Consider the following 24799-nt stretch of genomic DNA (forward strand, 5'->3'; position numbering starts at 1 on the left):
GTAATACCCATAGTGAAGCAATATAAGTACCTCGGCGTACACATAAACGAAGGAAAGGATTACTCAATCAACCACCAAGATAATCTGAAAATAAAGGGGAAGCGGAATGCAGCATTAATGAAACACAGAGCACTGTGGGGCCACAATAAGTATGAGGTGGTGCGTGGAATCTGGAAAGGAGTTATGGTGCCAGCGCTAACATTCGCAAATGCCATTATATGCTTAAAATCGGATATATTGGCGGGTTTGGAAGTTAACCAAAGATCAGTAGGCCGGTTGGCTTTGGGAGCACACGGTAATACGACAAATGAGGCAGTGCATGGAGACATGGGTTGGGCCTCTTTTGAAGTCAGAGAAGCACAAAGCAAAATTAGTTTTGAAGAAAGGCTCAGGAACATGGATGAAAATAAATGGGCAGCTAAAGTGCACAAGTATCTCTACATGAAAAGCGTGGACACAGAATGGAGGAAGAGGTCAAGGAAGTTGGCAACCAAGTACAGGATAATCGAAACTGTAAATAGACAACCAGGGGTCATCAGAAAGAAAGTGAGAGAAATAGAGACCGTGAATTGGATGCAAAGAATGGAAACGAAAAGGACAATGGAGATTTACAAGAATGAGAAGAAAGAAATTAGAAGGGAAACTCTGTACGATAACACAAAGGGCAGTGCCTTGCTATTTGAGGCTCGAGCCGGTTGCCTAAGGACGAAAACATATCGGAACAAATATTCGGAATTAGATGAGACATGTGTATGCTGCAGTAAAGATCCAGAGACCACTCAGCACATCCTAATGGAATGCGACGGGATCCACCCAGCGAGAACCGTAGGTAACGTGCAACTCCCAGAAGCGCTTGGGTTTAAAGTGGAAGGAAACATAAACAGATCAGCCGTAGAGATCAGCAAGAGACGATTAGAGTACTGGTGGAAAAAAAGTAGGGAAAAGATGGATGCGACCTGATCTCTTAAAATCATAGGCAGCGGTACAAGGTAAATTTTTGAAAAAGAAAAATAATGATAGGTATACAAAAATGCAAGATAAAGAACATGTATAGTATACCTGATTAAATCAAGCAGGCTAGGTGACTATTTGTCGCCGCCCCGTTTCAAAGGGGATGCCAATAAATCATCATCATCATCATCATCCATCCGTGAGGGGGAAAGAAAAAAAAAGAACCAGAACGCTCGCTTTTGTGCGTAGCATTCACTGCAAGCGTTTCCCAGTAAAGGTTAGGGTTGCATACGTTGCAGTAGCCGGAAAGCGGCAATTGTAACATACGAAGCAAGGAGTGACGTAAGTACACTTTTGTATGTAAAAGAACACCCCGCCTAGCAATTGATTTTTGTTGTGACAGTGCTATGAGAAGGCCACGTATAGCGAGGACTCCCGAAGAGCAGCGTGCATACAAAAGTGCGGCAAAAGTGTGGTTAACTGCATTTCTCCTTGTCTCTAGTCCAGCCTTTGTAGGTGCACGAAGTAGCGGCTCAAGCCAAGCCGCAGGCTGTTGAAATGTCTTAGGCTAATAATTAGGTAAAGTGCATTCGAATGTCTCCCCGTGAATAATTTTAAGCTACGTCGCAATGGGTAATCGTTTGAGGTGGTGTTTACAGCTTCGCTGTCCAATCAACTTTACAGCATGCATTGGAGACCAATATTTTTCTTTTGGAACAGCGCTCAAGGACACGACGCAAAGACTGAGAAGGCCTGGGACAAGCACGTCCGTACCGTGACGTCAGGTTTCAGGTTGGCCAGGTCGTGCACGACGGCCATGGTGACGGACGCCGTGGGAAGGATGACCCCGATGGACGAGGCGGCAGTCAGCGGCACCGCCAGGTAGGGCCACGAACACTTGCGCTGCTGCGCCTGCGGCAGCAGAATGCTTACATTTTCTCGCAAGGACTCAACACCACACAAAACGCGGTAGAGAGGCATATGGCACGTGCATTTAATCACATAATTAAACCACCCAATTAATTTTTTTCAGGATGATAACAAAACACACAATTATCACAGACTGAAGGCATGGCGTGGTGGTTAAACACTGTTACTGCAGAGAATGTGCAAGCATATAACACTGCTGTGCGTTGGATATGTTGGCATCCGAACTTGGATGACATTTTAGCGCCAGCAGACAAGGACAGAAGGGAAACGGAGACAACACAATGCGCTAACTTCAACTGTTTATTCTCGGGAACGTTCATCCATTTATACACCATGTGCAATTGCGCCACTCCTAGTCAAAAACGTCATACTGCTCCTTCCAAAAAGGCCGTCTCTTTATCAAGGAGGTCGTCAGAGGCAGTGCTAACACACTATTTATGAAATTGTGCACATCGCGGCATCTCCCTTGTGGCCTTATGTGCTGGCGCTAAGATGTTATCCTCAAAATAACACGTCATTATGTCAAAGGCAAGTATTAGAGGCCGAAACGCACTCTACGCCTCATAAATGGTCTTTGTTTTATCTCTGCTCATGACGAGTTGTTAGAAAGCATATCGGTTGTTAGTTTTCATGGGAACTGAATTTCTGAGGAGCCTCACGACCAGTGGCGTACCAACTACTTCTCGAGGGGGGGGGGGGGGGGGGGGGGGGGGGGGCAAGCCGCACATTATCTGACTCTCTTTTTCTCTTATATATATATATATATATATATATATATAATTACTTTTATATTAAGGGCCCAAAATTGTTTGCATTTGCATTTATTTATTGACACTATATAAAATCTACATATGATACAGGGCCAAAAAGCTGTGAGTGCCCAGCGGTCCCTCATCCCGCCCAGTAGCAGCAGTACAGAGCACGTCAGAAAATGCACATTTGTTACAGACGACGTTGCTAATTAAACAAAGAATATACTGTATTGCTAGTTAAGGCAATATTATTGTCGAAGTTGTACACAACGAAGTACAATCGACATAAATGACTTGCAATATTTGCAAGAAAAAAGACAGCAGATGTGTGCGACCTTGGAGAATTGCAACCAAATTTCCAGCGAAGCTGTTCCTTTCAAACAGTTTCAATAAAGGTTTTGGTTTCCTGAATTATGTCGCATAGTTAAAGAAGTTGCCGAGCACTTCTTGTTGGAAGTTTTTAAAAAGCCAGTAGTTCATTTAACACACATTTATTTCGCCATAACGTTTACCATGGTGTACTTCCTCCCTACTCATCCCCCCCCCCCTGCCCTCTCAAATTTCTGTAGATTTTATATCGGTTGAGTTAAGAGTTCGCCCAGGGCAGCGGGATAAATTCTGCTTTGTTCGTAAAACACATTCTTAAAGCTCCAGATCACTTGCTTGCGTAATTTACTGCAAATATCATAATTAGTCCCCTGTCTTTGAAGTTTGCTTGCATAGTGCCCACACCGCGCTCTTTGTTTTCGCCAAATATAAACCAAGTGTCTTGTTTATTTCACCGAGGACACGGCTGAAACCAACTAGGAACTTCTGATGACCTATGAATAATAGGGGGGGGGGGGACGACGGCTTAGTAATTATTTGCAGCGCTTATAACTAGGCTAGTAACGTAAAAAAATTGTCGCACTTACCAATACCCCTCTTCCCTTTCCACGAAATATTATTCTGTTGTAACCAGCAGCTACGTCGGTACACTGGGAAGTATAGCTGGAAATGGCCACATCACACGCTCTAGCACTTGAATAAGATTTTTTTGGAAAGACTGTTTCATCCAACCTCATTTAACTTCGCACAGAGAGTTTTCATAGCGTACAACCAATTTTCGCTAGATTTTGGCTTGGTGGCATTTACAGTTCTGTCAGGGCAGTGGACTCAATTGTGCCCCACTCGTTAGACAGGTTCATAACATACTATAGAGTGCTTGTATAAGTAATTTATTGCGAAAGTCCCAATTACCCATCTATTTTGAATTTTACTTACACATCAAACGTTACCTGGTCCTCAGAGTCACAAACTCTAAAGAAGCTGCTTCCTTTATTTCAGTGAGGACACCAGGTGAACCCAATATGTCACGTATGAAATAGTACAAAGTGTATGAAAAAGTACAAAGTAAAACTAAGGGTTCTATCATTATTCGTAATGCTTCTAAATGAACCAGAAACGTCAAAACTTGGCTACACATTGTACTTAAAGTGCTGTCTATTCCGTCAAAGTATAAAGTATCTGAAATTCAGAGTTCTCTTGGAACATTGGAAAACCTAGCTAATAACAGCAGCATGGTACTTTCGAATACTTGCTTACAGTTTTTTAAAAGCTGTATTTGATGAACACGCATTTACCATCACACACAAACTTGGCGTATTGTTCCCCCTATGTTCGCAAAATTTGACTTCAGTTGTAATTGTAACTACGACAGCGCAGCGGTCTATTCTATTGGAAAAGGCGAATTTAACCCAATCATAGTCTACATATTGTCTGCATATCTACACTGTCTGCATATCTTCATACATATCAACATAAATACATACACCGTCCACATGTCTACACTGAACATTGTCTACATATCTACAGCGTGTGCCCTTGTTCTTTCTCTTGTCCCTGTCCTTTTTACTCTAGTAATCGTGTCTTATTATGCTCGTTGCCAACTAGCCCAACTTTCTGCCTTATCTACATATTGCCCATATCACGCGTTTATTTTCCCCAGATATAAACAAGATGCCTGGTTTAGCTCACCGAGGACACTGGAGAAAAACTGAATTTCGTATGATGCACTAAAATGCATGGGAAAACGAGGGTTTAGTAATTATCGGCAACACTTGAATTTAAGCAGGAAAGTGCTAGTTTCGTAACACATTGAGCTTAAAATTCTTCCTATTGTCACGGAATTTCAAATCTGCATCTCGTGCAGTTGTTTTAGGCGTCCGGGAAAGATTTTGACTAGTGGCAGTATGACACCCTGGAACACTTCAATGAGTACCTTTCTACAAAGGCTGTAATGAACCTACACAGAATAAATATATATCGCTCACCACTCAGAACATTGCTTCGTACTTCGTGCCACACATAGTTTACCGAGGATACCAGGGGGAAACAACTAAACTCTGTGCATAAAGCATAAAAATTTGGAGAAAGCGAGTATTCAGTAACGGTTTTTCGAGCACATAAGCAACCTACATAGTTCAAGTTTTCGGTACGCGTCACCAAAAAGTGGCTTTCATTTCTTCAAAATATAAATATCTGCTGTTCTTGCTCTTGCCGGGAAACAAGTAATAGTGTAGCTCTTATTTAGAAATGGCCTGAACACGAAATCAAATATCAGAAGTGACACATGCCTTTAGAAAAGCTTGAGGTTAGTGTTCTTGACCAAGGTCATTTTCACGAAAATATCTATGATAAGTCGTGATTACACAATGAAATTCGACAGTTAGACTTGTAAGTGGTTTAATTAGACTTCTGATGGTGATAACATACTGAGACTGCAACGCTGTGTCCGCTATCTGTGGACGGAAATCAACAGTTCCAGCATTTGATAATTCAACGATTTCATGCAGTAAAAGGCACACCAATCGTTGGGCGTGGCTGATTATAATACTTTATCCGGACCTCTCCATTCCCTCGCCCGCAGGTTAAATATAACAAGCCGATTGCTTTTTCAAATACGCTTAGGCGGTCCCAAAACACTGGGCATGGTGCAAGTAGTGCAAGCAGCAATTTGATAGGGCGGGAACTGTCCAGTGCCAGGCCTTCTCCGCAATGTGAGAGCGTGTATGGTGAATCCCGTGCATCGCCCGCTTTACAGCGCGTCCCGAGGAGGCACAAAAGACAATCCTCGGTGCCCGAGCAGGGGATACGTAGTAAGGAAAAGCGTTACTTACGTGGCCACTCTATTAGGAAAATTGAGCTTCAGCTGTAGTTTTGTTGGACTTTCCGGTCACTCGTCGAGCAGCGTCGGGGGTCTTTACCACCTTCCCCCTCGCAATGTTTTTATATAAATACGCATTTGGTGCTGCAGCTAAACGTCGCCTCCCTCCCGTCCCCCCACGGCCTTTCGCGCGACGGAAGAAGTCGCGTTTGCTCTCCGCCGTGCGCATTTCATTTTTCAGGGCAGTTGGGCCCTCGGACTGTGGCGCCGCCGCACGGGAGAACGTGAACCACAGCGGCGCTTCGGATCTGTTTGTGCCCCAGTGCCGCGGCGGAAGCCTCGGTGCCGGGCGCCGATGCGAGGCGGCGGTCTTGGGGTGTTGCGGAGCGCAGCGTAGCAACACCACAAATAAATTAATACTGCTCCAGTCAGGTAGACTGCTTCCTCCCTGATAGTGAGATTATATTTGGATCACCAAAACCAGTGATGCGTTTATTTAGGAATAGCATCGATCCCTTAACAGCAGCCACAGTTGTGCCTAAAAGTCTGGCAGGTGACAGTGGTCTGCCTTTTCCCGTCCTTCGGCTATTCCTAAATTCACGCATCACTGCTTTGATGATCCAAATATAATCTCACTATCAGGGAGGGAGCAGTGTACCTGACTGGAGCAGTATTTTTTTATTTGGAATGTTACTACGCTGAGCTCCGCAACACCCCAACAACCGCCGCTTCGCGTCGGCGCCGGGCACCGCAGCGACCAGGGCACAATTAAACAGATCCGAGGCGCCGCCGTTGTTCACGTTCTCCCGTGCGGCGGCGCCACAGTTCAAGGGCCCAGCTGCCCTGGAAAATGAATTACGTCTCCGCCATGCGTTCGCTCCCCATGAAAGTGCGCTACCCTCGCGCGCTTTCGCTCGCACATACAGCATACGGCGCGCGGCGATGATTTCATAGCTGTTGGACTCTATACGGAACCTCACGGCGCCGACGACGCCGACGGCAGAAATCCACATGGAGTGTCCATATAATTGCTATCGCAATAAAATTCACACTTGCTCGACGAATTCTCTTCCGCATTCGATGCATATTTTTTACACTAGTGCTTAAACAGCCTGTGCAATACAAACGGCCCACTTCGAATAGGGAGCGAGCACGATTGCAAAATTAAACTGAAGACCTCCACTAGCTATAGCATAAGTTAGGGATGTAAACGTTTTGTAAGTGTTAGGGAGGCACAGAGCAACACCGCCTTTTGCGTCAACTTTATTTGTCAGAAAAAAAAAACTGCTGAATTTTGAAAGAGCGTGTTCAACTTTGGAGAGCGTTCTAGCAGTCGCCAGACAAGAGAACGTGAAAAGTGGTTGGTGATGCGAGCTAGAACCAATTATTTTATTGCAGTCTCTATGCTATTAAATAAACTTGAAAAAATGTTTGATTAGGCTGATAATGATGATGATGATGCTTTCACGCGGTTGATCGCTTAATGTGTTTGATTTTAACGAATTTTATTGGTGCAAATTGTTTCCATTCATTCTTGTATTATATGCTTGTATATTATTGTGGCATTGTATTGTGGTATACATTGTACTAAACATTGTATTAATCCATAAGAAGGTAGACGTTAGAGAATGGAAAAATTATAGGCCCATTAGCTTGCTTTAAGTACTGTATAAAATATTCACCAAGATAATTATCAATAGAATCAGGGCAACACTTCAATCAACCAAGAGAACAGGCTGGCTTCAGGAAGGGATATATTCTACAGTGGAACACATCCATGTTATCGATGAGGTACGCAAGAAATCTGCGTAATACAATAAACCTCTCTATATGGCTTTCATAGATTATTAAAAGGCATTTGATTCAGTAGAGATACCAGCAGTCATAGAGGCATTGCGTATTTAAGGAGTACAGGAGGCATACGTGAATATCTTGGGAAATGTCTACAATATTCCACAGCTACATTGGTTCTCCACAAGAAAAGTAGAAAGTTACCTACCAAGAAAGGGGTCAAGCAAGGAGACACAATCTCTCCAATGCTATTTACTGCATGCTTAGAAGTATTCAAGCTCTTAGACTGGGAAGGCTTATAGGAGTGCGGATCAACGGTGAATATCTCAGTAACCTCCGGTTTGCAGATGACATTGTCCTGTTCAGCAACGATGGGGACACATTGCAACAACTGATTGAGGACCTTAACCGAGAAAGTGTAAGAGTTGGTTAACAAACTTAATGTTGAATAACCTGCCAAGTGAACAAGAATCCATGATCGGTAGTCAGGCTCTAGAATATGTACAGCAGTAAAATTATCTTGGTGAATTACTCCCAGGGAACCCTGATCATGAGACGAATTTGTACAGAAAAAATAAAATAGGGTTGGAGTGTACACGGCAGGCATTGCCAAATCCTAACTGGGAGCTTACCACTGTCGTTGGAAAGAAAGTGTACAATCATTGCATTCTACCGGTGATAACATACGGGGCAGCAACTTGGAGGTTAACAAAGAAGTTCGAGAACAAGTTAAGAACTGCACAAAGTGCGATGGAACGAAAAATGGTAGGCCTAACGTTAAGAAACAGGAAGAGAGCGGTGTGGGTCAGAGAGCAAATGGGAATAGGCGATATTGTAAGTAACATTAAGAGAAAAAAAAATGGAACTGGGCAGGCCATGTAATGCGTAGGATGGATAACCGGCGGACCATTAGAGTTACAGAATGGGTACCAAGAGAGGGGAAGTGCAGTCGAGGACAGCAGAAAACTAGGTGGGGTGATGAAGTTAGAAAATTTGCAGGAGGAATTAAGTTCGAATCTGCTAGCGCAAGACAGGGGTATGCTGATGATGATATCATCGTCATCAGCCTACATTTGTTCTCGAGCTTCTTTGTTAACCTCCAAGTTTCTGCCCCGTATGTTAGCACCGGTTGTGGGGATTCGCGACTCTCACCCGTCTCCTGTGGTCCGGCTTCACCGCGCGGCTGGGCGCCGGAGGCGCTCGTAGTGGTTGCGGCGCGTTGCGAGAGATGGCGCGAGTGTCGCGATGCTAACGCCACTGAAAGGCGGGGTGACTTGGGAGAAAAAGGTCGAAGGCGCTCTCTCTTTGAGTTGGGATCGGTGAGCGACGCGGACGTCCCGCGTGTGCGCCGATCCACGCTTCGCGAGACGTCTGTATGGACGAACACGGATCGTTTGAACGCGCCACCGTTCGCGTGACCGTACACGTGAACGACTAGGGGATGGTGTCATTGCATGGGGCGAACGTATTCGCTCGCTATCGGGTCGCGGTGAGTCGGACTTACCTGATTTGTCGCGCGCCCATATGAATGTTCTATTGGCTATAATTCGGCTAGTGTGCATTAGTGTATGAAAGGTGCAATAAATGCCCTTTTGATTGTTTGCACTACTGTGTTGTCGTTCCTTTGTCCCAAGAGCATGTGTGAGACCCCACACGGTAGAATGCAATGATTGTACACCTTTCTTTCCAATGGCAGTGGTAAGCTCCCAGTCAGGATTTGGCAATGCCTGCCGTATCCACTCTAACCCAATTTTATTGGGTATACAGCCTGCCATTTTTTTCTCAAATGATTTCGGCATTCCCCTTCTCCGTAGTCAGACTTCTTATCAAACTTTAATATTAATTTCCTTCACCGTGGCGTCAGGTTGCTGCCACACACTACTAGAAGGAAAGCGCCTAACGGAAATACTGTATCTTAAAGATTTTTGCACCGTGCACAAAAGATGAAAAACATTTTCCTAAAGCTTTCTCAGGGAGATAAACGAAGAAATGTGTGGTGAGTACTTTTTATACTGTGCTTGTTTATGCGCGAAGCAGTTTCGCAGTGGTGTTCGTGAAACGAAACAAGCAGCTAGGCTTCGGGCTTGGTTTATGGCCCGGCGACAAATGCGCCCTCCGAGTGGCTGTAAGAGCCGATACGAGAACACGAGTGCTAAACCGCCTGCGTTGACACCAGGCGCGCCATTTATGCTTTCAGCGGAATAATTTGCTCCGATTTGGCCGCATGGTGCACGGCTAGAAGAGAAGAAAACAAAATATATCGAAAGCTTAATCAGTGAGAAATCTGCGTAGTTAAGGAGAGTACAAAGCGATCAAGTGAACGTGCACTGTTGCATTATTCGTCCCGATCGGACGCATTGCTAGAGGCCTGAGCCGCGTGGTCCATGTCTGTACTCTATGGCCCTTGTGGGACAAGCAGTTCTGTGTGCTTCACATTTCGGCGATTGCAGCGATTTGAAGTGGATTGATGGATACACTTCACGACAGTGCCTTTCAGTAGATGGTGAAAGTGTCTAAATATAGATGTTTATTGGTATCGCCGAGGAGTATTAGAGAAGCGCAGTGACTATATACTTCAGGAAAGAGGCGCCCTTGCTTGTTATTAGGGTATTTGTACGTACTGTACTACGCTGTGCAGCATTACCTCAACGATTTGCGCACGCCGGCAGGTATTGTCGCGCGCGAATCTCGGAGGCCATAGGCGCATCTAATCCTTTATATACGATGGCGTACAGGTAGCGCGCTCAACTCACCAGAATGGCCGCAGCGGGCAGCAGCAGAGCCACAGTTTGGTGTGCGCCCAGGAACTCTGTTAGCAGGCAGGATACGCTGGTGAGCGCCAGCTGGATCACGAAGGGCCTCTGGTTACCGAGGGAGTGGGCCAGCCTGACAGACGCCGTGATGGCAGCTGGAGCGAAGGTCTGCGGGGGTTTATAACATGGCGGATCAGGAAATTAAGGGTATGAAATGCGTGGATAAGTGGAATTATGTGGGTTAGGTAATGCCTACAGACAGGTAAACGGTGGCTTATTGGAGCAATATGATGGCTGGCTAAGGCAGGATGGTTATAGATTAACTGGTAAAATTGAAAAATGTGCGGATATAGCCTGAATCCGGTTGATGTAGAACAAGTGTAATTTTAAATGATTTGTTGGAGGGCTCTCTTTCTCGGCCATTTCTTGGACGAGTTGGTTGGTTGACATCACAGAAAATAAGCGTCTCAAAGGGGATGGTTGACAAAAAGAATCTGAAAATGAGGGCGCCGTTGTGCGATTATTACTTTCGTCCACTGTTCCTTTCAAGCTGTTTATTTTCTGCAGACATAATTATTCTGATATAACAAAGACTAATCAAAATGGGCGGATTTTTTGTTTATGACGTAGTCTACAGACGATGTTTTTGTCTATGACCGTCATATGTCTAAATTGTGGTGGCCAGTGAATGCCAGAACAATAAATCTCCACGAAAATACGCTAACATGGTCGCCTACTCGAGTTCAAGCTGCTCGATACACCTAAATACCTCTTAGCTCAAGTAAAAAAGTTGGAGAAGAAAACCGTTGACTCAGAAAACCGGAGCCGTGTTTTGAGGACATTACCAAGTTTGAACCAGAGCACAAATCACAGACAAATCTCATTAGAGGTATTTAAAAAAAACTAAGTTGGGTATTTGACGTAATAGTTGAGCGGAAACCCGCTAGGTGGAGAGAAGTAATTAAATGGCAAAATCAGACATCCACCCAATCGTAGCAGTTGCTACAAAGGAAACCCATATGGTTCCTATATACCATACATACCCATATATATGAAGAAAAATTCTTCCTGGTCCGGGGCTCGAACCGGGGACCACCGCCTTTCTGGGGCAGCTGCTCTACCATCTGAGCTAAACCGTATGGTTTTCCTTTGTAGCAATCGGTAAGATTGGGTGGATGTCTCATTTTCCTTATTTTCATATACTTATTTCCACCTAGCGAGTTTCAGCCGTACTATTACGTCAAACACTTGCCTTTGCTTCGAGTTGTTGATAAATTTGACTTCGCTCAGCCATCTGCTAGCCGCCTGGTTAGCTCAGATGGTTGAGCGATATCTTGTCAGAAAAGAAGAGAGAGAGAAAAGTTTAATGATACAAAATGCAGTGAAGTCGGCCTGAGGTACATTCCTCTAGCCACCTACTCTGCGTTGAGGGTAGGGGAACAGAGAAAGAAAGAAGGAAGAGGCGCATGATGGGTGACGATGACGAGAGGAGGAGGATGTAAAAGTGTTCTGCAATAAGGGAGGCTATCAGAGTGTAACCAAGACACTTTTCGACTACCTGCCAGTTTTTGAACGACTGGCGGAAGAAAACGATGTACCAGTATTCTGGAGTACCTTCAAATGCAAATTGGATGAACTTACAAACATGCAGAAGCGAACGTACAATCTCCAAACATAAAAAGCCTAAATTGCCTTAGGTAACATCATACATCTTAAGGCTATTTAAAAAAAGAAAAGGGTGTTTTCTCAGTAAAAGACAGCAAAGAGGGACGTTCACTTTGAGAAACTGGCGCAGTTGACGCGTGAATATAAGCTGCACAGTAAGATCGAAAAGATAACTACTGGCTGAATGATAGATTGAACCCGTATAAAAAAATGACTGCTGCTTTTTTCTTCACATAACCTTGAGAGAATGTTGAATCAATATGTTTCCAGTGATGTCTCAACAGTCATTGAGCGCACAGAAGATATGGTCAATGATATAGGTTTGCCCTGAGCCGGTATAGAACGGAGAGCGCAACCATGATGAAGCCAGATTTGATTTGTGAATCACCGTCTTTGCGACAAAGGAAATTACTGTTAAATCTGTTTTTGAGATAGTCGACAATAAATTTGGAATTAATAGAGAAACATACGCCAGAGAACCGTTTTACATTTCAAAAGGAAATGATCGCGTCCTAAAAATACAACTGTATACACCGGCTGGCCTATGATGCTCCGGTTCGTCGACTTCTTTTTTCCGAATAGCATCGCACAATGTAACACGCTGCCTAAAGTACGGGTGTGATAGGAACAGGTCGGCTTGTTTATATCCATGGTGTAAACTCCCTGCTGGAACGCCTTCGGGCAACGCGGGGTAATTCTTGAATAAAGTATGAAAAAAAAATATGGCGAGATATCGTGCACCGTCCCTCACCGGCCAGGCGGCGTGCGCGGCCAGCTGACATGCGACAAGCAGCAGGGCGCCCCAGGGCAGTGTGCGCACGACACGCTCCACGGGCGGCGCGACTCTTCTGCCCAGCGCCCTCGGCTGCGTGAACACCGACATCCACCCTAGCAGCGGCACCAGCACCCCGTAGTCGGTTACCAGCTTCTCCTCCGACGTCCTGCATGTCACGAATATGGTAGGTACATCTAGGAAAGCAACCTCATCTTTCCAGTGAATGCAACGCAGAATACCAGGTTGTTCGTTCCCCTCTTTAGGGCTTTCTCCACACGTACAAGACAGATGAAACTCTAACCGGGGCCTGCCTTCCACCCAATACCAAAACATGTTTTTGCGCGCACACATGCCGATTCCACATGTAAATAAAGCAGATGCGGCTAAAACCAAGGACAACATAGGAGAAATTACGTATACTTACTAATTACAATCAAGAAATGATACATGAATGAAAATGAAAGTGCATGAAAAAAGTGGGAGTTTTGCCCGAAAGGCCAAGCATCAATTGCGATAGCAAATTGGTAGACAGCTATACGGAGTTAGGATAGTAGTTTTATCGGCCGTGTAAAGTTGTAAACATTCGCTTACTAACTAAATAAGCGCGGTGTCTTGCGCGCACAGGTAAACATGGACACATCTCGCTCGATGGCCGCGGAAACTCGCCAAAACGCTGGAGTTTGACCTTCGTGCTGTCTTTTGTCTCGCTTGAACCCGAACGTCGAAAGCACAGCGCATACGAAGCTACCGGCACTCGGCGCGGGTACTTTGTACCCATCGCAGATCGTTTTGAATATGAGGCCCCGTGGGCGCACACTTCGGCCATATAGCAGATCGCTTTCAAGATACGGTGCCCGCGCGTCTTCTTATGATATGATTCATAATCGGGCCTCTCGGTACCCTTTCTTCTCGTGTATATATATACAGGGTGTTTCAGCGAACACTTTCGAAAATTCTTAAAGGTCGCCTGTGGCAGATAGCACAATTCTACTTAATGAGCTGGTCTACTCGAGGAGGCGGACATTACTTGCATAAAAAATTGAAATTCCCGAACTTTGCGGAGAAATGCATGGGTGTTCCAGTTAGTTTCTTAACAAAACGTCGTTTTATGCATTGAAGCACAAAATTAACTGGAACGCCAATGCATTTCTCCGCAAAGTTCGGGAACTAATATATCGAAACTGGTGTCATCCTGAGAATTAATTCCAAATGGATCAGCCTTGCAAACTCCACGGCTACAATTTGTAAATTACAATATGAGCCATCAGGTAACTAGTTAAAAACTTAATTGGTGAATTTTTGTTAATTAGTAGATTATGCATTTCAATTTTTTCGTGGAAGTAATGCCCGCCTCTTCGAGTAGACCAGCTGTTTAACTAGAATTGGGCTATCTGCCACAGGTACCCTTAAATAAATTTTGAAAGTGTTCAAGCAGGACACATGAGACCGTCCCTGCGAACGCCTTCTTCTTTCTCGTGGCGCTGCCTTGTGCTTTGCATCATTACACTCGACCACGCTGCAAGTTTTGTTTCCGATGCGACTTTATGGCCACCCTGGCCGCCGAAGATGGCTCCAGCGGGCGCCATTGGCTGTTTCGAGATGGTCGCAGGTCTCGCAGACGATTACGTCGTCGCACTTGGGCATGCATGGCAGGAGATCCCGTGCACTGAACGGTGGGTGGTCGCACTGAAGCATCGTGCAAAACAGCGAAACCCTCTGCTGAGCCGTGGTGTGCGTCTTTGCAGCGTTGCCGCTGACGGATAAAGGCTCACCGATGTGCTCTTATCAGCCGAGTCGCTTACGTCCGGAGGTGAAATCGTAAAGGGACTCCTGATCAGAAGCCTCGAGATTTTCCGGGCTCTAACCAGGGTATAGCTGTTTCTGCGCCGGAATCTGGCATCTCTTGTGCGCCTGGTAGGGAACGTTGGGCCTTATGGTAAGGTTTCCGATAATGACGGCCTCAGAAATGTTGTTCGCTTTCGCTTCCTTCAACAAGATCTCACTCAGCGCGGGGCGAATGGCCGCGCATTCGGCTAATGACTGCTCTGAAATCCGCAGGGGGGGCTCCGACGGGTCCAAAAGTGTATCGTTTGTGCAAACCGTTGACAGATCACGGTTGTGGAGCGGTCCACTATCGCAGCTCGGCGGAACCGCGATGTCCAGTGGGATAGACGGCCGTCGCGCGTCAACTCGAACACAACACTTGGACGATCGAAGTGCACAATACTTGGGCAAGAGCGTCCGCTTGTATGATAGGGTGTTTTGGCGTACAACGCTGATGACGTGCCCGCAGCTTCGTGAAATCTCTCATGACCAAAGAAACACTCGGCGCATTTGAGGAGCGGTTCAAGATTACTTAGCGACGGGGCAAAAAACCACGGAAGTCCCTCGCAGCGTGGCAGAGTGGAAGGAAAAAAGTGCACGGAATAGCAAGTGGGGGAGAACTAGGGACAAGAAGCTATAGTAAGACGGGCATTCTGGCGGACGGCTTCTGTTTGCTCTCTCTCTCTCTCTCCATTCTCCATACATATATGTATACTTCTGTTTTATCACCGTTCGAATATCAGTGCATAAACGACATGCTCTAACGGAAAATAAATAAAATTTGTGAGCCCACACATCGTCTTGCTTTTGTCACTTTCTCACACACGTGTTCTTTATTGTGCTACGAATGAGGAGGCTTAGCTAAAAAGGGTGGAAATATTTCATCCTCTCGCAACCAGCACACAGTGCGTACGTCGTCTGCATACCTGAGAAAATTGTTGAACATAATCCAGACGGCCAAGCAGAGAAGCGGGAACAACTCGTAGTACCTGCAACAGAGGGATTACTGAGGCATGCCAGAGATTTCACCGCAATCGGGAAGCAAGAACAACAATATGCACATCGCAGAGCTCGGGCTTCAAAGTAGCTCAAAAGGCACGCTATTTTATTATATGGACACTCTAAACGCATTTTTGCCGTCGCCGTCATCGTCGCCGTGAGGTTCCGTATTAAATCCAACGGCGATAAAATCGTCGCTGCGCGCCGTACGCTGTGTGTGCGAGTGAAAGCGTGCGAGGGCGAGCCAGCATTCGCAGCTTAGTCTCGCGCACGCGAGAGAACAAGGCGGTCGGAAGCGCGCGGTCTTCGTTCGCGTGCGAGACACCGGAGGAGGCGACAGGGGAGGGGGTGCATTCTACTCCCGCGGCTGCTGCTCAGGGAGTTATCTTGAAAGCTATCTGCGATGCGGACGAAGTGTGCGCCCACGGGGGCCTCATCATCAAAGCGATCTGCGATGGGGACAAAGTGCATGCGCCGAGTGCAGGTAGCTTCGTATGCGTTTTGCTTTCGACGTTTAGTTCGCGGTGAAGCGAGAGGCAGCGCGAACGTCAATTTGCTCGCTGCCGCTGGCGCGCTTTCTCACTCCAGCGTTTGGACGAGCTTCCGCGGTCATCGAGCGAGATGTGTTCATGTTTACCTGTGCGCACGTGACACCGTGCTTCTTTATTTAGTTAGCGAATATTTACAACTTTAAACGGCCGATAAGCCTGCTATCCTTCGTATAGCTGTCGACTAATTTGCTTACGCAATCGATGCTTCGCCTTCCGGGCGAAACTGCCACTTTTTTATGAACATAAGCGAAAAAAGATATACAATAAAACTGTATATGACCAGATCGTACGAGCGCTGCACTATCACCTCAATTTGTCACCAGAAGTTCCGCCTCCAGGTATTCCAAGCGATATCGTCCTCAACAGTAGCAAAAGTACAGACAAATAACTGAAAGAGTAAAGGAACCTGGAACATGACGGAGGCTAACATTTCCTTTCACTTGAATACATATTCCTGTAGACACATGAAATTTATGTTTTACGGACAAACTGTAGCGAAGTTTGAGTTGGGAAGAGGCTTTACCTTTAAGAGGAGGTCAATAAACGTGTTTTGACGTAATACCATGGCATCAGCTGCTGCCCTATAATTGCAATTTACTTCACATTGTCTTACCTTATTGGTGGTTTCCGCTGCGCAGCGCGCAATGCGTTAACAATAATGTTTCTGCCGCATGCGTTTCGTGCGGTTTTGACGATTGCACAACGGGATGAGCGTGATACATTCCTTGGGTGCATTCCTTAGATAAAAATGTGGAGGACGCTTAAGCTTCCCTTTTAAGAGTGGAATGCGAGAGCATTCAAAGATTTCTGACTGCTTCTCACGGTTCCCGACGACTGCAGCTTATGCAACCATAATGGTTATGGGCAAACACTGGCGGCGAACGCTATGCACATAGGCGAGCTTTCAGGTAGAAACTCAGCCTCTTGCGTGGGCCGATCCCGGAGATAGTGCACAACCGCGCCAAAGAAATTACATAATTCTTTTAGGTTCCCGTGTTTCTTTCGCACTTCTAATATTTCAGTCTGAGAAGATTTAACATAAAAGGCATGCGCTGTGGGTTGTTTCTTTCATGACATTTGTTTGGGGATTGTCATTGTAAAAATTGCGAGGAATAGATTTGTGAAGAATGTAAAACAAGGTATGAGCAACATTAGTGATATAATGGTGTGGCAATATAACCTGCATATACCGCACGTCATATATGAAGGCGTGGAATATGCATATACCTAAATATATTCGGAGGGCCTGCATGGTTGGGGATGATTTTCTCCGCCACCCGCCGACATCGCACGCCGGTTGCCGACGCCGGATTTTCTGCGACACGCGGCCCTTAACGCTCTCGCGTTAAAATGTATATCCTGGTTCAGGTGCTGCGTGGCTGGGGTCCAGCCATGTTGCACTTTATAAAGTTGCTTGTCTTTGGCCACGGGTTTTTATTGCGACAGCAATTATATGGACACTCCAGGTGCATTTCTGGCGTCGCCGTCGCCGTGAGGTTCCGTATAAAGTACACGGGCGATACAATCGTCGTCGCGCGCCGTATGCTCTATCTGCGAGTGAAAGCGTGCGAGAGTCAGCCGGCGATCGCTGCTCAATCTGACGCATGCAAGGGCCGGAAACGGGAAGGAAGCGGTACGTCTTCCAGTCGCGCGCAGCACACTGGGAGGAGGGTAGGAAGAGGGAGGGGGGGGTTCTACGCCGCGCGCGCCCGTCCGGGCGGCTGTATCTAGAAAGCCATTTGCAGCGGGGGCAGAGTCCTTCCTCCCTGCGCTGTGTTCTCGCGGCTTAGTTCGCGTTGATGCGAGCGGCGGGATGAAGGTCAATGCGCTCGCTGCTGCTGCCGCGCTTACTCACTACAGCGCTTTGACAGCGAGTTTCCACGGTCATCGAGTGGGATGCGTTCATGTTTGCTTGTGCACGCTTGACACCATGCTTGTTAATTTAGTTAGTATGCCTATGTTTACAAGTTTACAGGGCGCATAAAACGACTATCATTACTTCGTATAGCTGCCCACTAGCTTGTTATCGCAATCGACGCTTGGCCTTTCGGGCGAAAATGCGCCTTTTTTGTTTCTTTATTAAAGAATATATCGGAACAACACGGCTTCCGTCACCGACTGCCTAGCTCCATGGTGTCCTAGGCGTTTCTTCGACTCAACAGATGACATCGTAGACTCGAAAGAAAAAAAATTGCCTAAATTTTACAAAAATTGTAGGCGTGTTTTATTTATTAATATTGTTTACAGAACGCTGCGATTGCGTCACGAAACCGCTTTCTGGTCTCGAAGAATAGATGTTCAAATGTCTAGTGAATTACGTTGCTTGTTTTTATTTATTCGTATTGGGATTATTATTTATTTATTGGTGTAGAAAATTGTTCGCAGTGTTATATGCGTTAATGGACTGCTGTTTTCCAGCTCGCTGCATTGGAAAATTCGTTGTTGTTGTTGAACTCGCATTGCTGAAGTGTTTTTCCTTATTGTCATGCGTTGGTTATTACCTTTTGTGCTCCTGTAAATAACCTCCGTGTTTGCTATTGGGCCATACCACGTGTTTTCATTACTTTCTTGGAATGCAAGTTTTAGAAATTTGTGCTGGGAGAAAGCACAGTTTCTCCTTTACAGCTAGATCGCATGTAACGTCCAACGTTAGTTGCGTGATAAATGACAACGATCATTTCATGTCATAAATGACAGCTTCATCGTTGTCTAAGAATAACAAAACGCCATTTGTTTATTTTATCGCAGTGTAGGCTACGCGAATTGTAGAATATTTGAAGGCTGTCAATATCGAAGACCAAGCCAGCCTTCAAAAATATCCTAGGGCGATGCGCCAAGTTAGGCACGCAAAAAATTGCATGCTGTTATCGATATCCGAAAAGCTCATGCAAGTCACAGATGGGCGAATTAAGGCGTGACGTTTGCGTGGCATCGCCTGGTGTCTAAGCTTGCGCAACATCCCAGATATCAGCAGAACCGCTCGCTTTCAGCTGTTACGTCAGGCAAGGAGGCAGCGAGCTCATTGAAAATCAAGATTCTAATAAGAAGTAATAAGAATTCCCACACATGCGAAGCAGTAACCGGGAAAGGAGAAAGGCGATGGACGCGCAGGCGGAATAAGAGAACTATACTGCAAAAGTGGTCCCTCTGCTGGCAACAGTGAACTCCCACAGGGCTTCCATGCTGCCACCGCTCTCACAGCGTTGAGAAATAGCGTTTAATTTCGTGTTAGTTTGGGATGCGCTCTGGTACCAGCATTTGCGCAATTTCATCAGTGCGGAGGGCTCGAAGCCTTCACAGTGCGCCAAGTGAACGATCTTTAGGACCACGTTGCATCGCTGCGTGGTACAAGTTGGCGGGTATATAGTTGCGAACATGTGCACGCTTCGCTGTTCGAACTTTACTACCTTGTGTCCTGGTGACACTTTGCCTGAGGTTTTCAACATCAAGAGCCTTCAAAACAACGCGCAAGGTGTATTCCGCCAGAACCCATCTCTAGATGACTGTCGATGATAATGCGGCGATTAGAATTCAAGCAGCGTAGCGACGCACCGTACTAGCGAAGAGAACGTTGATTTAGAATGTGCACTGGTCATCTTGACACTTACGCTGCGACGTATGTAACATGCACTGTCTCCGGTATCGGGCTACAGTGCTATGACAATCGCTTATTGCATTGGCCGGCCAAGAGCATCACGATGACTGTATGGCGAAGACGGCATAACGACATTGAGATGGCGTCTTTGAAATGACAACAGATGGTAAAACGACGACATGAGGATGGCGGCATGAGGATGGCGACGAGAATATGAAGACGACGGCATAACGACATTGAGATGGCGTCTTTAAAATGACAACAGATGGTATAACGACGACATGAGGATGGCGGCATGAGGACGGCGACGAGTGTATGAAGACGATGGCATAACGACATTGAGATGGCGGCTTTAAAATGACAACGATGGTATAACGACGGCATGAGGACGGCGACGAGTGTATGAAGGCGATGGCATAACGACATTGAGATGGTGGCTTTGAAACGACAACGATGGTATAACGACGACATGAGGACGGCAGCGTAAGGACGGCGACGAGTGTATGAAGACGATGGCATAACGACATTGAGATGGTGGCTTTAAAATGACAACGATGGTATAACGACGACATGAGGACGGCGGCATGAGGACGGCGACGAGTGTATGAAGACGATGGCATGACGACATTGAGATGGCGGCTTTGAAATGACAACGATGGTATAACGACGACATGAGGAGGGCAGCGTGAGGACGGCGACGAGTGTATGAAGACGGTGGCATAACGACATTGAGATGGCGGCTTTAAAATGACAACGTAACGACGGCATGAGGACGGCGACGAGTGCATGGAGACGATGGCATAACGACATTAAGATGGTGTCTTTAAAACGACAACGATGGTATAACGACGACATGAGGACGGCGACGAGTGTATGAAGACGATGGCATAACGACATTGAGATGGCGGCTTTAAAATGACAACGATGGTATAACGACGGCATGAGGACGGCAGTATGAAGACGATGGCATAAGCACATTGAGATGGCGGCTTTGAAATGACAACGATGGTATAACGACGACATGAGGACGGCAGCGTGAGGACGGCGACGAGTGTATGAAGACGATGGCATAACGACATTGAGATGGCGGCTTTAAAATGACAACGATGGTATAACCACGACATGAGGACGGCGGCGTGGGGACGGCGACGTGTGTATGAAGACGATTCCATGACGACCAGGGCATGACCACAGCCGGATGACGACGTGGAAAGACCAAAGCCGCAATGACTACTACGGTATGGCAATGAATGCCTGGCGACGCATGACAACGGTGGTAGAATCGCGATTGAATGGCAACAGCACGAATACGATACAATGACGAAGAAGGAATGAAAGAAGGAATATTTATTCTTTTGTAAACATGTGGCAATAAGGGCATAAAGGAATCGAGGGTAATGTGCTTGCCAACGAAACCGCCACATGACTACCAACAAAATAGTTTACTAATTCCTCTATAGCTGTCCCTGCAATAGACTTGAAACCTTTCCTACGGAAACAACTTAGGAACTATTGGCAACACTTATTGGACGCCGAAACATGCTGCTGCGATAATAGTATTTAGAGCACGTGCTTGTCGGTCCTTGCACTGAAGGGCCCGGGTGAGGCATCATTACTACTTGCATACGCTTACAGGTTTAATGCGAAAGCATTATATGCCCAATTAGGCAGAAATCCGGCGTCGTCATAGTCGGCGTGACCGAGTGATGGGAGCCAAGAATGGCCGACGGCGCAAGGAGCAAAAGCACATCAAGAATGGTTGCACTGACGTCAAATATCTCAGGAGGGTTCATGTAACAAAGTAAATTAATGGTTTTGAAAAGGAAATTTGGTACATTTTTGCCTGGGTGAGAATCGGGGTGCAAGACGAGCACACTTCCCCGACGCCACGGCGGCTCCGCGGTTTTGGCTGACTAAACGTGTGCCTAGTGCGTGCGTCATTTCACATGTCACGTCGCAGTCATCTGGCTGACTAAAGGTGCGGCCTAGTGCGTGCGTCATTGGGCACGTGACGGTGCAGCGAATATGTAGGAGGAGGCGCCACGACATGAGTGTATAAAGTGAGCGCGTTCAGCGTTCTGAGGTCTACAAACAGCATAATGCTTTCGCATTCCCACATGTAAGCAGTCTGATGTGTCTCTGCCACATTTTTATCTTATGGTCACTTCTAACACATATTTTGTGGCCCTAGCACACGTCACTTGTCATATTTTAGTACATATATATTTTACGCATTTATGCAGCGACTGACTTTAGGTTCCTTTACAGCCATGTTACATCCTTGACTTCATGGACTATTGTTAACCCATTGCATCATGTGTTTGGCGCTGTTTAGCTAGAACTGGCTCTTGCGCCATAAAAACAAAACGGTCAATCAAGAAGGAATGACGGCTATAAAATGACGATGGCAGTCTAAGGACGACGGCAATGAGTTGTTTCTTAAGTGTTGACGATGGTGAGAAGACAGCGTGGTCACGCCAATGATACACCTACGACTTTGTGACGAACACGATTTAATCACGACCAAGATCGCATAGCTAGTGGCACAATTCATTAGACAACTTGGGCCACTGGGTCGGCGCAATAGGCGTGTCGACGACGCCACGACGACAGTCGGGTGATGAAACTGTACTGACGACGATGGATTAAATAAAACGTTGTCGCAGTTTCACCTGAAAGGCGAAGCATCAATTGCGATAACATATTTGTAGAGAAGCTATACGGAGTAATGATAGCAGCTTTATCAGCTGTATTAACTTGGACATGAAGCAGCACCGGCCACACGCAGAACTTGTCGACGCCGTCGGCGTTTTGCCCACGTTCGCACAACATGCGTGCGGCGTTGGTGCCTCTGATATAAATAGGCACTTGGTGCCGCAGCTAAACGTCGCCTCCCTTCCTTCCCTCCCACCTCACCCCCCACGGCCTTTCGCGCGTCGGAAGAAGGCGCGTTTGCTCTACATATATGGTGATTGTAAAGGCAGAAACAGACGCCTACTTCTGCAGCCCTTCAGGGAGCACGGCGCAGAACGCACGTTTCTTCTCCGCCGTGGGTTCACTCCCCGTGAAAGCGCGCGTGCCCTCGCGCCCTTTCACTCGCACATACAGCGTTCGGCGGCGCGCGGCGACGATTTCATCTCCATTGACGTCATACGGAACCTCACGGCGACGGCGCCGACGGCATAAATAATATAAACGAGTTTCCACTATATACGGCTAGATTAACTTATAAGAACGATCGTCCGCGTGAAGGCATGACCGCCATTTGAAATCAGTCGTGATCGAGCACTATAGTGAACGCTGTTGCCCGAGTTTCAGTCCCGAACGAGTGCGATGTCGCTTATGTGATTCTCAGTCACCGCGGCTGTCGCATTTCAATGCGGGCCGGCCGTATGAGATAACGCCCGTGCTCTGGCAATATCGCAGCATACCTGCCATTAGGTGAACTTTGTAAATGGGAAATATTCAGTGGATACAAAATCTCGCGTTGGGAAAGGGAGGAAGGGGGAAATAGAGCATGCATTTCTGAAAAACGTTTTCTGTCAGGCACCTACATTGTTGGATACATACATGCATACTTTATTAAGGATTATTTACCTTCAGGCGCGGCACACGAGCAACAAACAGCAAACTTAAAAAGCACAGACACTAACAAACTTATTTTTAAATCACAGAGAGCTCTTTCAGTGAATTTTCTGCCGCGATTTTACCTGCTTCAGGAACTTATCTGATTGCACTTGCTGGAAGCAAGTTTACTCAGACACTATCTGGTACATGACACATTGCGCACCACAATTTAATAATGCGCGCATTTTTGCAATCTTGCGCCGCCCACCTTCGAGAACAGAACCTACTTTTCTTCAGACCTGATGCAACATTCGTTAGACCTGTAGAATGAACCAAAATTCGTAAACTTCATGAAAAATGTGGGAGAGTTAGTACAGGTTAGGCTACGTTAGTAAATCAACTAGTGTTTATTTTACACAAAGTCCAGGTCATCGTCTTGTCTCTTTATCGCAAATGTCCGCTAATACTATACAGAACTTCCCCACGTCATTTTTTTCAGCTGTTTTGGTGCAGCAGGGACACCTTGTTAACGTGACTTGTTTTAGAGCGTTCAGTGGATTGCGCTTTCGCAGTTAAACCGCTTCTGCGCCTCGGCTTTTCGCTGCTTCAGCTATTGTCGTGCGCACTTTTTTCTTGAGATTATTTAGCACGCACGAAAACGACGCTCAACTATGTGTGCAGAACGGCAACTTTGCACGCAGATAATTAAAACTGCGTCGCGCAAACATCACCTGTCTCAACCTAGCTAAAAACCTCTCACGAATGGGTGTTTCGAGGCGCGGACGAAGTTCTTATGCTCGATTTTATGAAGCCGCAGAGTATACCCGTGTCGGTCACCATACCCTCTAGCGATGAAAGAAACTATAGCAAAATTCCGGCCTCTAATATTGTTACTGCAGCCGCACGCGCTGCAGTCGGGCATGCAGACAAGGAGGTCTATACACCATTTTACGGAAGCGTTTACGTGCCGCCATTTCGGGCTGATAACGCTTCTGTTTTCTGTCTTTAACAACGAAGTTTACGGTACTACAGTCGATTCGCAAGCATCAAAACAGTTGTATAAATGCGTTAAGCGTTTCATGACCATATTAGGGGAGTTAACTTCTCATAAAGCTAAGAAATTGTTTGTGTAACAGCCCAAGATGGCGGCGCCCATGAATCGAATATAAAATCGTCTATACACTGGGAGTGGCAGTCAGTGGTCGAGGAAGCTCGACAAAAACCCCACGAACACGACATTCGCGTCCCTGTAGCATGTCCTGCAGCTTCTGCCAGTCGGTGCTCGGAAGCCCCATGGCGGCGATAAACCACGTGATTGACGTAAGCTAATGGAATGGCAGGTTTGTATGAAGCAAAGTGAGATTTGACAAAGATAATGCACAGCGTGTCGAGTGGAAATGGTGCACGCGGCATCGTTCATGCAGAGCTGCCTTGCGAACGCTCGCTGCACGATGTCGTCCTCCCCCACCTAGTTATTACAGCGAAGCTGTATAGGGCTAGC

General features: G+C 46.4%; 1 protein-coding gene across 1 annotated transcript in view; it reads right to left on the minus strand.

The window, feature by feature from the left end:
* LOC119444565 (uncharacterized) overlaps nt 1–24799 on the minus strand; it is a 61304-nt gene that overhangs the window by 3525 nt on the left and 32980 nt on the right. Inside the window, exons 2-5 of the mRNA XM_049664649.1 lie at nt 15513–15575; nt 12739–12928; nt 10323–10490; nt 1726–1863 (exon numbers count right to left, since the gene is read on the minus strand). Of these exons, the coding sequence (XP_049520606.1) occupies nt 1726–1863; nt 10323–10490; nt 12739–12928; nt 15513–15575 (559 nt within the window). The remainder of the gene's footprint in view (nt 1–1725; nt 1864–10322; nt 10491–12738; nt 12929–15512; nt 15576–24799) is intronic.

The sequence above is a fragment of the Dermacentor silvarum genome, chromosome 3 (genome assembly GCF_013339745.2).
Source record: "Dermacentor silvarum isolate Dsil-2018 chromosome 3, BIME_Dsil_1.4, whole genome shotgun sequence".
NCBI classification, from domain to species: Eukaryota; Metazoa; Arthropoda; class Arachnida; order Ixodida; family Ixodidae; genus Dermacentor; species Dermacentor silvarum.